At 43.1% G+C, this 14,824-nt stretch overlaps 1 protein-coding gene across 1 annotated transcript in view; it reads left to right on the top strand.

Moving 5' to 3' along the window:
- Positions 1-14,824, top strand: part of LOC126291486 (1,5-anhydro-D-fructose reductase-like) — a 28,530-nt gene that overhangs the window by 2,845 nt on the left and 10,861 nt on the right. The window contains exons 2-3 of the mRNA XM_049984995.1: positions 352-519; positions 8,755-8,958. Of these exons, the coding sequence (XP_049840952.1) occupies positions 352-519; positions 8,755-8,958 (372 nt within the window). The remainder of the gene's footprint in view (positions 1-351; positions 520-8,754; positions 8,959-14,824) is intronic.

Below are 14,824 nucleotides of genomic sequence, written 5' to 3'. Positions count from 1 at the left end.
TTCTCTCCTTTGTCATTTTTAAATGTCTTCTATTGTTTGTTCTATGTCTTTCGGCTGAGAAGCAGCGCATATGCTGCAGCCAGCCCGCCCCAATGGGGAATTGAAATACAATAAAGAAAAAAAAAACCTCCAAGCACATATCTAAATATTCATATCATTAAGATAAGTCATTTTATAAGTGACTTCCGAAAATCATTAAATATAATTTCAAACGTTTTCTAGACTGTTTCTTAATGTAAGTTATGCAACACATTAACTAATTTGTAAAGTAAACTGAGATTTTGAGCTGTTTAATGGAGGAGAGTGCCATTCTTTAAAGACTCAGGACTTTACTGGTTGTCACAATTTCAGGCCAAGGTGGGCGAAGTGGGGAAAGCTGTGGACGCGGCCCTGGCAGCAGGCTACAGGCACATCGACACAGCCTTCGCCTACCGCAACGAGAAGGAAATAGGCGAAGTGCTCAAGAAGTGGTTCGACTCTGGGAAGCTGAAGAGAGAAGACATCTTCATCGTCACCAAGGTTGGAAGCTATCTAACATACACCCGCGACGTAAGCGGCTCGTATTTTGTCTTCACGGTTCACCTGGCCATCCTGAGCTAATAAATCATTCCACTGCTATTCACCTAGTGACTCTACACTTCGTTTTAGTTGTAGTCCAAAGGTTGCAGCTCTCCACGCTACTCTGTCGTGTGCAAGACTCCCCATCTCTGCGTAACTATCGCAACCTTCATCCGTTTAATCCACCTTGCTGCAGCAGACAACATTCCATTAGAACTACTTACAGCCTTGGGAGAGCCAGTCCTGACAAAACTCTACCATCTAGTGCGCAAGATGTATGAGACAGGCGAAATACCCTCAGACTTCAACAAGAATATAACGATTCCAATCCCAAAGAAAGCATTGTTGACAGATGTGAAAATTATCTAAACTATCAGTTTAATAAGCCACGGCTGTAAAATACTAACACGAATTCTTTACAGACTAATGGAAAAACTGGTAGAAGCCAACCTCGGGGAAGATCAGTTTGGATTCCGTAGAAATGTTGGAACACGTGAGGCAATACTAACCATACAACTTATCTTAGAAAATAGATTAAGGAAAGGCAAAACTACGTTTCTAGCATTTGTAGACTTAGAGAAAGCTTTTGACGCTGTTGACTGGTATACCCTTTTTCATATTCTGAAAGTGGCAAGGGTAAAATACAGAGAGCGAAAGGCTATTTACAATTTGTACAGAAACCAGATGGCAGTTATAAAAGTCGAGGGGCATGAAAGGGAAGCAGTGGTTGGGAAGGGAGTGAGACAGTGTTGTAGCCTATCCATGATGTTATTCAATCTGTATATTGAGGAAGCAGTAGGGGAAACAAAAGAAAAATTCGGAGTAGGTATTAAAATCCATGGAGAAGAAATAAAAACTTCGAGGTTGGCCGATGACATTGTAATCCTGTCCAGAGACAGCAAAGGACTTGGAAGAGCAGATACGGGCGGTGTGGCCGTGCGGTTCTAGACGCTTCAGTCTGGAACCGCGTGATCGCTACGGTCGCAGTTTCGAATCCTGCTTCGGGCATGGATGTGTGAGATGTCCTTAGGTTAGTTAGGTTTATGTAGTTCTAAGTTCAAGAGGACTGATGACCACAGATGTTAAGTCCCATAGTGCTCAGAGCCATTTGAACCATTTTGAACAGCAGTTGAACGGAATGGAAAGTGTCTTGAAAGGAGGATATAAGATGAACATCAACAAAAGCAAAGCGAGGATAATGCAATGTAGTCGAGTTAAGTAGAGCGATGCTGAGGGAATTAGATTAGGGAATGAGACACTCAAAGTAGTAAAGAGTTTTGCTATTTGGGGAGTAAAATTACTGATGATTGTCGAAGTAGAGAGGACAGAAAAGGTAGACTGGCAATGGCAAGGAAAGCGTTTGTGACTAAGAGAAATCTGTTAACATCGAGTATAGATTTGAGCGTCAGGAAGTCGTTTCTAAAAGTATTTGTTTGGAGTGTAGCCATGTATGGGAGTGAAACGTGAACGATAAACAGTTTAGACAAGAAGAGAATTGAAGCTTTTGAAATGTGGTGCTACAGAAGAACGCTGAAGATTAGATGGGTGGATCACATGACTAATTAGGTATTGAATAGAATTCGGCAGAAGAGCAGTTTGTATCACAACTTGACTAGAAGAAGGGATCGGTTGGTAGGACATGTTCTGAGGCATAAAGGGATCACCAATTTAGTATTGGAGAGCGGCGTGGAGGGTAAATACACTAGATAAATACACTTAAACAGATTCAGAAGGATGTCACTTCTAGTGTAATATATTTGTCCAATGAAAAACCGTTTATCATCTGCATTACTACTTGGTGTTGGGATTTTAATGGCCAGTAGTGTAACAACAGCTCAATCAGCACGAATCTGTGAGAAGGTCAATTGTAAAAACAGTATAACAGTGCTAGACATTCCTTTTACAACAGTGTCATACAGAACCACATTCTGTTCACATCCGATAGGGATTTAATTAAAATAATTATTTTTCGATAAAGCAACCGTTAATTGGATGGGAAAAAAGCAACAAGAATCCCCATATGGCTATTTTTTTCTTAATTTTCTTTATATTAAAACCTTCTTCCATTATGGATGATAACTGCAACTGTGATGAATAGAGGTTTCTTGAAATTAGTGCAACCAGTCGCCTTTTGTCTTGCTGTTCAATTTTGATTATCGCATTAGTGGATTCGAAATGCCTATAGATTCATCATCAGGTGGTAGAAATTTGTTGTTTGTCTGCGAGCAGTATCGGAGTGGTGTAGTGTAATTTGTATCCGTTAGTTGGTTGCTGTCGCACACAGTATTCCGGAAAACATAATGAATATTTTCCAGTGACGCTAATTTCATTGCACACTTAGCCACAGGTGATGCATGTGGATCGTGTTACCTGTGGCTAAGTATGTGCAGTTCAATAAAATTAACGTCACTGGAAAACATTCATTATGTTTTCCATAATAACTGTTCACGACTCCCACACTGCTGCAGACAATCAATAAATATATACCATCAGGTGATGAATAACTAGGCGGTTCGAATCCGGTAATGGGATAATAAAAATTGGACAGCAAGACAAAAGGAGACTGGTTGCAGTAATTTCAAGAAACTTTTCTCTATATTTTATGAAATTCTCAAAGAAAATATGTAATTTTATTAGCGAACAGTTTTTCTTAAGTCATATTACAAACGTAAAGCCGACTTGTAACAGTAAGTCTGTTTTGAGAAATCTGCACTATTGTGCTGTGTTTTACTGTTGACTTTCTTGCACAACTGTGCTGGTGAAAATGTAATAATATTTTTTTTTCATTTTTATGGAAAAGTTATCGATTCAGTTATGTGTTACTCTTTTCGCTGTGGCTGTCGCATTTTTAATATTATTCGTAATTATTTCTAAAATTGTGAACCTCAGATTCAAACTAATGCACCATACTTTCGCCGGTACCGGAACAAACAGAGTAGTTGAAGGTGCGCCGTTGTTTCAGAAAACAAATTTCTGCCTCATGACTGTGCATAAGCCCTTTACGTTTTTGTCTGTTACGAGTCACGAAGCACTGCGCACAATCTTTAACTTTAGAACACTGAGAGCTCCAATGGATTTTTATTTGCCGTCATTTTGCGGGGCGGAGCTGTTCTTAGACCCGTGATGGGTTTTACCCGTCCTGCTGATACTTGTGAGCGAACGATTTGTTGTTTCTGTGAAAATCTGTCCGAAAAACCACGATTCCTCTGCGTTAGAGAGCTTTCTCCATTTGTGTACTCTGTTCACTGGACTGAATATCCAATAAAACTCCGCCAATGTGGGACTATTCAAAGGAATAATATAATTACGCATTCTGCACCTGAAGCATGAACGATGAGCATATTCCTAACCACTGTACCCGCAGAAGAAAAATTGGAGTCGTAGTTTTTGCACTTGAATTTACAATCCCGAGTGAGATGTTGCAACACGGCAGTCCATTCTTTGAATTGAATTTTATCCATATTTTGCAGCTGAAAACGTCACTGTATTTAATACGCTGGAAGTACAGGGTGTTTCAAAAATGACCGGTATATTTGAAACGGCAATAAAAACTAAACGAGCAGCGATAGAAATACATCGTTTGTTCCAATATGCTTGGGACAACAGTACGTTTTCAGGCGGACAAACTTTCGAAATTACAGTAGTTACAATTTTCATTAACAGATGGCGCTGCAAGTGATGTGAAAGATATAGAAGACAACACAGTCTGTGGGTGCGCCATTCTGTACGCCGTCTTTCTGCTGTAAGCGTGTGCTGTTCACAACATGCAAGTGTGTTGTGGACGACATGGTTTATTCCTTAGAACAGAGGATTTTTCTGGTGTTGGAATTCCACCGCCTAGAACACAGTGTTGTTGCAACAAGACGAAGTTTTCAACGGAGGTTTAATGTAACCAAAGGACCGAAAAGCGATACAATAGAGGATCTGTTTGAAAAATTTCAACGGACTGGGAACGTGACGGATGAACGTGCTGGGAAGGTAGGGCGACCGCGTACAGCAACCACAGAGGGCAACGCGCAGCTAGTGCAGCAGGTGATCCAACAGCGGCCTCAGGTTTCCGTTCGCCGTGTTGCAGCTGCGGTCCAAATGACGCCAGCGTCCACGTATCGTCTCGTGCGCCAGTGTTTACACCTCTATCCATACAAAATTCAAACGAGGCAACCCCTCAGCGCCGCTACCATTGCTGCAAAGCTTATTTTTACCTGGACGGCTTCGTCAATAAACAAAACTGGCGCATATGGGGAAACGAAAAGCCCCATGTTGCAGTCCCATTGTCCCTGCATCTTCAAAAAGTACTGGTCTGGGCCGCCATTTCTTCCAAATGAATCATTGGCCCATTTTTCAGATCCAAAACGATTACTGCATCACGCTATCTGGACATTCTTCGTGAATTTGTGACGGTACAAACTGCCTTAGACGACACTGCGAACACCTCGTGGTCTATGCAAGATGGTGCCCGGCCACATCGCACAGCCGACGTCTTTAATTTCCTGAATGAATATTTCGATGATCGTGTGATTGCTTTGGGCTATCCGAAACATACAGGAGGCGGCGTGGATTGGCCTCCCTATTCGCCAGACATGAACCCCTGTGACTTCTTTCTGTGGGGACTCTTGAAAGACCAGGTGTACCGCCAGAATCCAGAAACAATTGAACAGCTGAAGCAGTACATCTCACCTGCATGTGAAGCCATTCCGCCAGACACGTTGTCAAAGGTTTCGGGTAATTTCATTCACAGACTACGCCATATTATTGCTACGCATGGTGGATATGTGGAAAGTATCGCACTATAGAGTTTCCCAGACCGCAGCGCCGTCTGTTGTTGAAAATTGTAACTACTGTAATTTCGAAAGTTTGTCCGCCTGAAAATGTACTGTTGTCCCAAGCATATTGCAACAAACGGTGTATTTCTATCGCTGGTCGTTTAGTTTGACCGGTATATTTGAAATGGCAATATATTTTTGAAACACCCTGTATGAATTAAAGAAAAACCTTCGGTCGCACATTTTCGTGTTTTGTTAACCCGTTAAGTCTCAAATTAATTTTTTATTCCTTATTATAATGTACATAGTGTATGAACCACAATAAGTACAAAAAGAGCCAAAGAATATTTATACATGCTGATATAATGGCCTTCCTCAAAATAGGATGGTGGGATCTAACAGTATCGTATAGCATACTTAACTGTATTCAGGTCTTAACTATTTATTTCTTGTGAAATGGTACAAAACACTTCAGACACAGTGTTACACGGCATTTAACGCAATATGTTTTTGGTTTCCCGTTGCATTTAGCTCTTACACATCTTCTGTACGTGCTTCTTTTGTTAATCATATGACCAATTCCATCAAACCTGATGTCTGGTACCACTCTCAACTAACTTGATGGGTATTCCGTTGGACGTCCAATATTCGGAATTCCAGTGTCCGATTTCAGGTATGTAACTGTAACAGCACGTCTGAAATCCAGTAAATCCAGTGCATTTTTCCCATGTACTACTCTGTAGAAGATGCAGGCATTTACGAGGGTCATTTCCAGCATACGTGTAAATAGGACCCAGTACCATTTTTTCCCTCTAATTATCGTCGCATATTTACCAACTAATCAGTCATGGTGGTCAACACCTCCCATGTACGCGTTATACGACTTCAAAAAGGCAGGTTGTTGCACTTGTGTCCTTTTACTTGCTTGTCTACTGTACCACGTAGCTGCTCCCAGGGGTTCAACTGTGTCAAAATTTGTACCAATTGTAACGCACCTGTTGTCATGTTCCTCGAACTGTCTTTTTCAGTTCGTTGCTGCTCAGTAGTGGACAGTCACCAACTCGATTCTGACAGTGCCAGTTGCTCGAAAACCCAAATTTGCAACACGGCAGTCCATTCTTTGAATTGAATTTTCTCCATATTTTGCAGCTGCAAACGTCACTGTATGTAATACACTGGAAGTATGAATTAAAGAGAAACCTTTGGTCGCAAATTTTCGTGTTTTATTAAATAAACGATTCTTTTCTGTGGGTTTATCATCAGGTGTAACTTGTCTTAATACACGATTTATTTTTGCTCTTGAATGGGGTTAAATGAATGCCCTGTCATGAAAAGGTTCGCTATTACGTTATGAGTTTCGTAAATCAAATGTGGAAAATATATGGGAAACAGCAGAAAAAATGAAGAGTGCAAATTTACCACATAACTGAAGGAAAGCGTTTTTAATTTTTTTAATAAGTTACACAGCAGGGGCATTCTCGTGGTTATCCCACACATCTTGGCTGCAAATTTTGTTAATCCGAGAATTCGGTCTGTTGTGCTGCTGTTCATCAACTGCATTCCAAGTGGTGCTTTCAAACAGGATAACGCCTGCCCACATACCTCTGTTGCATCCCAACACGCTCTACACAGTGTCGACATGTTTCTTTGGTCTGCTCGATCTCTAAGTCTGTCTCCAGTCGAGCACGTATGGGATCCCACTGGGCGAGGAATCCAGCCTCATCCACGACCAGTACTAATCGGCCCTGTGTTGATCGTCGAAGTCCAGTTGACATGGAAGTCCATCACATCAGCTGGCATACGGCATCTGTAGAACACAATGTATGCACCTTCGGATACTTGCGTTCAATATTCTGGTGGTTACACCCGTTATTAGGGTAGCATCATTTGACATTTTCCGCTCCCAAAGGTTCAACTTACATTAACCTGTCGTTTTGCAATGCTAATCACTTACATATGTTATATAGACCATTGTATTTTCCAAATTTCATTACTGCATGTTAATTTCGAGGGTCACTCCAAAAGAAATGCACTTTTTTTTAAAAAATCCACGTTTTATTCGACATATTTGAAAGTCTTACGGTGTCTAGATACATCCTTTAGGAATAATATTTTCATTTCTCCACATAATCTCCATCCCTCTCAACTGCCTTACGCCATCTTGGAACCAGCGCCAGTATACCCACACGGTAAAATTCTGGACCAACCTGTTGGAGCCTCTGTTTGGTGCATAAGGGAGTCATCACCTTCAAACCTTGTTCCACGAAGGGAGTCTTTCAGTTTCCCAAAGAGATGATAGTCACATGGAGCCAGGTCAGGACTGTAAGGCGGATGTGTCAGTGTCGTCCAACTAAGTTTTGTGATCGCTCCCATGGTTTTTTGACTGACATGTGGCCGTCCATTGTTGTACAACAGCAAAACATCCTGCTTTTGCCGATGTGGTCGTACACGACTCAGTCGAGCTTATAGTTTCTTCATTGTCGTCACATATGCATCAGAATTTATGGTGGTTCCACTTGGCATGATGTCCACAAGCCAGAGTCCTTCACAATCGAAATACACCCTAGCCATAACTTTCCCAGCAGAAGGTGTGGTTTTGAATTATTTTTTTTTCTTGGGTGAATTTGCACGATGCCACTCCATTGACTGCCTCTTCGTCTCTGGTGAAAAATGATGGAGCCATGTTTCATCACCTGTCGCAATTCTTCCAAGAAATTCATCTCCACCATTCTCATACTGTTCCAAAAGTTCGCTACATACAATTTTACTTGTTTCTTTGTGAGCCACTGTCAACATCCCCACCTGGCACAAGCCTTTTTTAACGCCAACACTTTCAGTATTCTGCAAACACTTCCTTCTCATATCCCAACGTAGTGTGACAATTCGTTCACTGTGATGCGTCTGTCAGCAGTCACCAATTCGTGAACTCCCTGCACATTGTCTGGAGTGTGTGCAGTACGAGGCCTGCCGCTGCGAGGACAATCCTCAATATTGCCATGCCCGCTTTCATCACGTAACCTGCTTGCCCACCGACTAACTCTACTGCGATCGACAGCAGCATCTCCGTACATCTTGTGGATGTTTCCCACTGTCTCGTTTTCACAGCACAGGAATTCTACGACAGCACGTTGCTTCTGGCGAACGTCAAGTGTAGCAGTCACCTTGAAGACATGCTGCGATGGCGCCTCTCACGGGAACAGGTTGAACCAAGTTTGAAAAGAAGCGGCAAGGATGTATCTACACACTGTAAAACTTTCACACATGCAGAATGAAAATTGTATTTTTACAAAAATAGTGTGCATTTCTCTTGGAGTGACCCTAGTACTTTTTGGTGTTCCCATTTTTTTTCCATGTCAGTGTATTTATAGTGCAATAACTCCTTTGTCGTTGACATTCTTTAGCGAAGTTCCTGAGTGGGTAACTTTTTTTCCAGCTGCCCATGATGGGTATGCGACAGTCGTCGGTCGAGAAGTACCTCAAGAGGTCCCTGGCCGATCTCCAGTTGGACTACGTGGATCTTTACCTGGTGCACAACCCCGTCGGCATGCAGGACGTCGATGATGGAACCTTTCCCCCCAAGGGCAAAGACGGGAACGTCCTGCTGGACTTGAACACAGACCACGTCAGCATATGGAAGGTAATGCATTTGTTGCAGGTAACTGCATCATCACTGGGCACGAGCAGGGAGTAAAAGTAGTTAGTTTCTAACACCCAGAGGAATATTTTTTGGACAAACGTGGCAGCACTGCGCTCAAGGACAATGTACGAGGTGCAGTCAAGTTCTAAGGCCTCCGATTTTTTTTCTCCGGACTGGAAAGAGATAGAAACATGCGCATTGTTTTAAAATGAGGCCGCGTTCATTGTCAATACGTCCCAGAGATGGCAGCACCGTACAGCAGATGGAATTTTACCACCACCGGCGAGAATGAGAACTGATTTAAATACTTAAAATGGCGACGTTTTCCTTACTTGAACAGCGTGCAACCATTCGTTTTCTGAATTTGTGTGGTGTGAAACCAATTGAAATTCATAGACACTTGAAGGAGACATGGATGTGTCGAAAGTGCGTTCGTATGTGCGACAGTTTAATGAAGGCAGAAAATCGTGTGACAACAAACCGAAACAATCTCGGGCTCGCACAAGCCGGCCTGACGACATGGTCGAGAAAGTGGAGAGAATTGTTTTGGGGGATCGCCGAATGACTGTTGAACAAATCGCCTCCAGAGTTGGCATTTCTGTGGGTTCTGTGCACACAATCCTGTATGATGACCTGTAAACGCGAGAAGTGCCATCCAGGTGGGTGCCACGAATGCTGACGGACGACCACATGGTTGCCAGTGTGGCATGTTGCCAAGCAATGTTGACGCGCAACGACAGCATGAATGGGACTTTCTTTTCGTCGGTTGTGACAATGGATGAGACGTAGATGCCATTTTTCAATCCAGAAATAAAGCGCCAGTCAGCTCAATGGAAGCACACAGATTCACTGCCACCAAAAAAATTTCGGGTAACCGCCAGTGCTGAAAAAAGGATGATGTCCATGTTCTGGGACAGCGAGGGCGTAATCCTTACCCATTTTTCCTTCCTGCACTGCAATAAAAACGTCCGGGAAGCGCTGCGCATGTGCTGTTTCACCAAGACAACGCACTCGCACATCGAGCTAACGTTACACAACAGTTTCGTCGTGATAACAACTTTGAAGTGATTCCTCATGCCCCCTACTCACCTGACCTGGCTCCTAGTGACTTTTGGCTTTTTCCAACAATGAAAGACACTCTCTGTGGCCGCACATTCATCAGCCGTGCTGCTATTTCCCCAGAGATTTTCCAGTGGTCAAAACGGACTCTTAAAGAAGCCTTCGCCGCTGCCATGGAATCATGGCGTCAGCATTGTGAAAAATGTGTACGTCTGCAGGGAGATTTCGTCGAGAAGTAACGCCAGTTTCATCGATTTTGGGTGAGTAGTTAATTAGAAAAAGAATCGGAGGCCTTAGAACTTGAAGCACCTCGTGCTGGCAGTGGAGGGCGTGGGTGTTCGTCTGTGTTGCGAATCCCCCAAGCTGCGAGGTGAGGCGAGTAATCTGTTTTCCTCGTCGAACGGAAAACGCACTGTTCCCTACCTTTAACCAAATAAAACTGTTAACAGGGATAGCCTGACGAATGATACTATTAGTTTAAGTTACTGTAAGTAGTGTGCAAGTCTAGGGACCGATAACCTCACACCGTGTAGTCCTGTTAGAGCTTCAGCTGATTTTTCGGTTTCTGATCCAGTGAAGGATCTCCTCCATGAATCCAATGTTTACTTGTATGACGATGTTGTGGAGACAGTTCAAGTGTGCAAGTGTATAAAGCCACAGAGCTTCTTCAAGGGCGGAATTAGGTACATTGGTAAGAGCTGGGCCAGGAGAATAGGAGTTGAAGGACATTATGTACGACTTGCAGTGCAAATATTGAATAGTAAAGTTGTACTCATTTGTATCATCGCCTCCTCCTCCATCAGCTCCGAAATTTTGTCCATTCTTAAGGGGACCACGCCCTGCCTGCGAATGCAAAGAGAGCTTCACTCCAAGTTTAATCGCAGCCAAAACCTCTCAGACAAACAGAAGCTAAACGATGTCAAAGTTAGCGTAAGGAGGGCTACGCATGAAGCGTTCAGTGAATTCGAAAGTACCATTCTATGTACCGACTTGACAGAAAATCCTAGGAAGTTCTGGTCTTACGTTAAATCAGTAAGTGGCTCGAAACAGCATATCCAGACACTCCGGGATGATGATGGCATTGAAACAGAGGATGAAACGCGTAAAGCTGAAATACTAAACCCTTTTTTCCAAAGCTGTTTCACAGAGGAAGACCGCACTGCAGTTCCTTATCTAAATCCTTGCACAAACGAAAAAATGGCTGGCATCGAAATAAGTGTCCAATGAATAGAAAAGCAACTGGAATCCCTCAACAGACGAAAGTCCACTGGACCTGACGGGATACCAATTCGATTCTACACAGAGTACGCGAAAGAACTTGCCCGCCTTCTAACTGCCGTGTACCGCAAGTCTCTAGAAGAACTGAATGTTCCGAATGATTGGAAAAGAGCACAGGTAGTACCAGTCTTCAAGAAGGGTCGTCGAGCAGATGCACAAAACTATAGACCTATATCTCTGACGTCGATCTGTTGTAGAGTTTTAGAACATGTTTTTTGCTCGAATATCATGTCGTTTTTGTAAACCCAGAATCTACTCTGTAGGAATCAACATGGATTCCGGAAACAGCGATCGTGTGAGACCCAACTCGCTTTATTTGTTCATGAGACTCAGGAAATATTAGATACACGCTCCCAGGTAGATGCTATTTTCCTTGATTTCTGGAAGGCGTTCGATATAGTTCCGCACTGTCTCCTGATAAACAAAGTAAGAGCCTACGGAATATCAGACCAGCTGTGTGCCTGGATTGAAGAGTTTTTAGCAAACAGAACACAGCATGTTGTTGTCAATGGAGAGACGTCTACAGACGTTAAAGTAACCTCTGGCGTGCCACAGGGGAGTGTTATGGGAATGACCTAGCAGATAGTGTCGGAAGCTCCATGCGGCTTTTCGCGGGTGATGCTGTGCTATGCAGAGAAGTTGCAGCATTATAAAATTGCAGTGAAATGCAGGAAGAGTCCTTAGAAAATGTAGTCCGTCAACAAAGGAGGTGGCTTACAAAACACTCGTTCGACCTATACTTGAGTATTGCTCATCAGTGTGGGATCCGTACCAGATCGGGTTGACGGAGGAGATAGAGAAGATCCAAAGAAGAGCTGCGCGTTTCGTCACATGGTTATTTGGTAACCGTGATAGCGTTACGGAGATGTTTAGTAAACTCAAGTGGCAGACTCTGCAAGAGAGGCGCTATGCATCACGGTGTAGCTTGCTCGCCAGGTTTCGAGAGGGTTCGTTTCTGGATGAGGTATCGAATATATTGCTTCCCCCTACTTATACCTCTCTAGGAGATCACGAATGTAAAATTAGAGAGATTCGAGCGAGCACGGAGGCTTTTTGAGACAGTCGTTCTTCCCGCAAACCATACGCGACTGGAACAGAAAAGATAGGTAACGACAGTGACACGTAAAGTGCCCTCCGCCACACACCGTTGGGGCGCTTGCGGAGTATAAATGTAGATGTAGATGTAGATGCCTATCTAACCCATGTTAATTTAGGGAAGTATTTGTCCCATTTCTGAAAAAAAACTATTTGATGCAGGACCTTAAATTTTTTAATGTGTGTTACTTATAGGGTCAGCTGTACTAAAATCTACTTTATCCATTTTATAGTTTTTAAGATATAATTTTTAAATTTATTAACAAAGCATATAAAGTTTTTTCTGCAGAAAATATTTTTTGTGGTCTTCCTAATGGGGGAATATTCATGAACGTAGTACCAGGGGTGACTTTTTATGTTATGCAGAGTCTCTGAAAATTTCATTCTTTTACCTGATGTAATGGGGCATATTTACTGAAAATTGTAGTTTGCGAAAATTGAATTTAAAGAAAAAACTTTAGAAATTTGTTACTTACAGTTAATTAAAATTGGCGTGCTGCATATGATGGCCCTTCTCTGACCTTGCAGGTCTTCCAGCTTGTTTTTCACCTTTCTGGATATTTGTCTTGCTTTCTTGGCCATATTAAACGCAGACCTGTGTGCATCGGTTATCCTCATTTTATCGCAATGTTGCAGCCCAATGATCATATTTTCACCAGGATTAAATCCCAGCTTTTTCAGTACCCAACGCTTTCCAATATTACCACAATTGAATGCAATAACAGCCTCATGAACTAATAGTTTCATTTTATGCATGCCTACGAATACAGTTTCAGGAAGGCGGTTTCAAATTATGCTGTTGAAACGTTCATTTGGGTTCTGTGTCTTCCCATGCAGACATTTCCCTAGAAGGTCAGGATGAGCCAAGTCCCTGAAAATAGGTTTAATTGTTGTAATAACAGCATCCATGAGATGCCTTATGGAAGAATATGGCCCAAACATCTCTCTTCATTGCCTCCAGATTTTCTTTATTTCTCGTAATTGCCTGCCCACAGTATACCTGCAAGTTTCCAATCACACTTGAAAAAACTAACAGTTCGTTTGAAAGCGTTTTGTTTACAAACAGCACAAACAAAAGAATACCGACCGTTGCATTCCAAGGATAGCCAACACACTTAGGAGTAAAAATGAAATCCCTAACGGGATATAAAGATCTAAAATACACTAATGGCCATTAAAATTCCTACACCAAGAAGAAATGCAGATGATAAACGGATATTCATTGGACAAATGTACTAGAAGTGACATGTGATTACATTTTCACGCAATGTGGGTCCATAGATCTTGAGAAATCAGTACCCACAACAACCACCTCTGGGCGTAATAAAGGCCTTGATACGCCGGGGCATTGAGTCAAACAGAGCTTGGATGGAGTGTACAGGTACAGCTGCCCATACAGGTTCAACACGATACCACAGTTCATCAAGAGTAGTGACTGGCGATTGTTACGAGCCAGTTGATCGGCCACCATTGACCAGACGTTTTCAATTGGTGGGAGATCTGGAGAAAGTGCTGGACAGGGCAGCAGTCGAACATTTTCTGTATCCAGAAAGGCCCGTACAGGACTTGCAATATGCGGTCCTGCATTATCCTGCTGAAATGTAGGGTTTCGCAGGGATCGAATGAAGGGTACAGCCACGGGTCGTAACACATCTGAAATGTAACGACCAGTTTTCAAAGTGCCGTCAACGCGAACAAGAGGTGACCGCGACGAGTAACCAGTGGCACTCCATACCATCACGCTGGGTGATACGCCAGTATGCCGATGTCGAATACGCGCTTCCAATGTGCGTTCACCGCGATATCGCCAAACACGGATGTGACCATCGTGATTCTGTAAACAGAACCTGGATTCATCCGAAAAAATGACGTTTTGCCATTCGTGCACCCAGGTTCGTCGTTGAGTACACCATCGCAGGCGCTCCTGTCTGTGATGCAGCGTCAAGGGTAACCACAGTCATGGTCTCCGAGCTGGTAGTCCATGCTGCTGCAAACGTCGTCGAATTGTTCGTGCAGATGGTTGTTGTCTTGCAAACGTCCCCATCTCTTGACTCAGGGACCGAGACGTGGCTGCACGATCCGTTACAGCCATGCGGATAAGATGCCTGTCATCTCGACTGCTAGTGATACGAGGCCGTTGGGATCCAGTACGGCGTTCCGTTTTACCCTCCTGAACCCATCGATTCCATATACTGCTGACAGTCATTGGCTCTCGACCATCGCTAGCAGTAATGTCGCGATACGATAAACGGCAATCGCAATAGGCTACAATCATATCTTTATCAAAGTTGGAAACGTGATGGTACGCATTTCTTCCCCTTACACGAGGTATCACAACTACTTTTCACTAGGCAACGCTGGTCAACTGCTGTTTGGTATGAGAAATCCGTTGGAAACTTTGCTGACGTCAGCACGTTGTAGGTGTCGCCACCGG

This window comes from Schistocerca gregaria, chromosome 9, assembly GCF_023897955.1.
Source record: "Schistocerca gregaria isolate iqSchGreg1 chromosome 9, iqSchGreg1.2, whole genome shotgun sequence".
Taxonomy (NCBI): Eukaryota; Metazoa; Arthropoda; class Insecta; order Orthoptera; family Acrididae; genus Schistocerca; species Schistocerca gregaria.
This window is presented reverse-complemented; position numbering and strand designations above follow the sequence as displayed.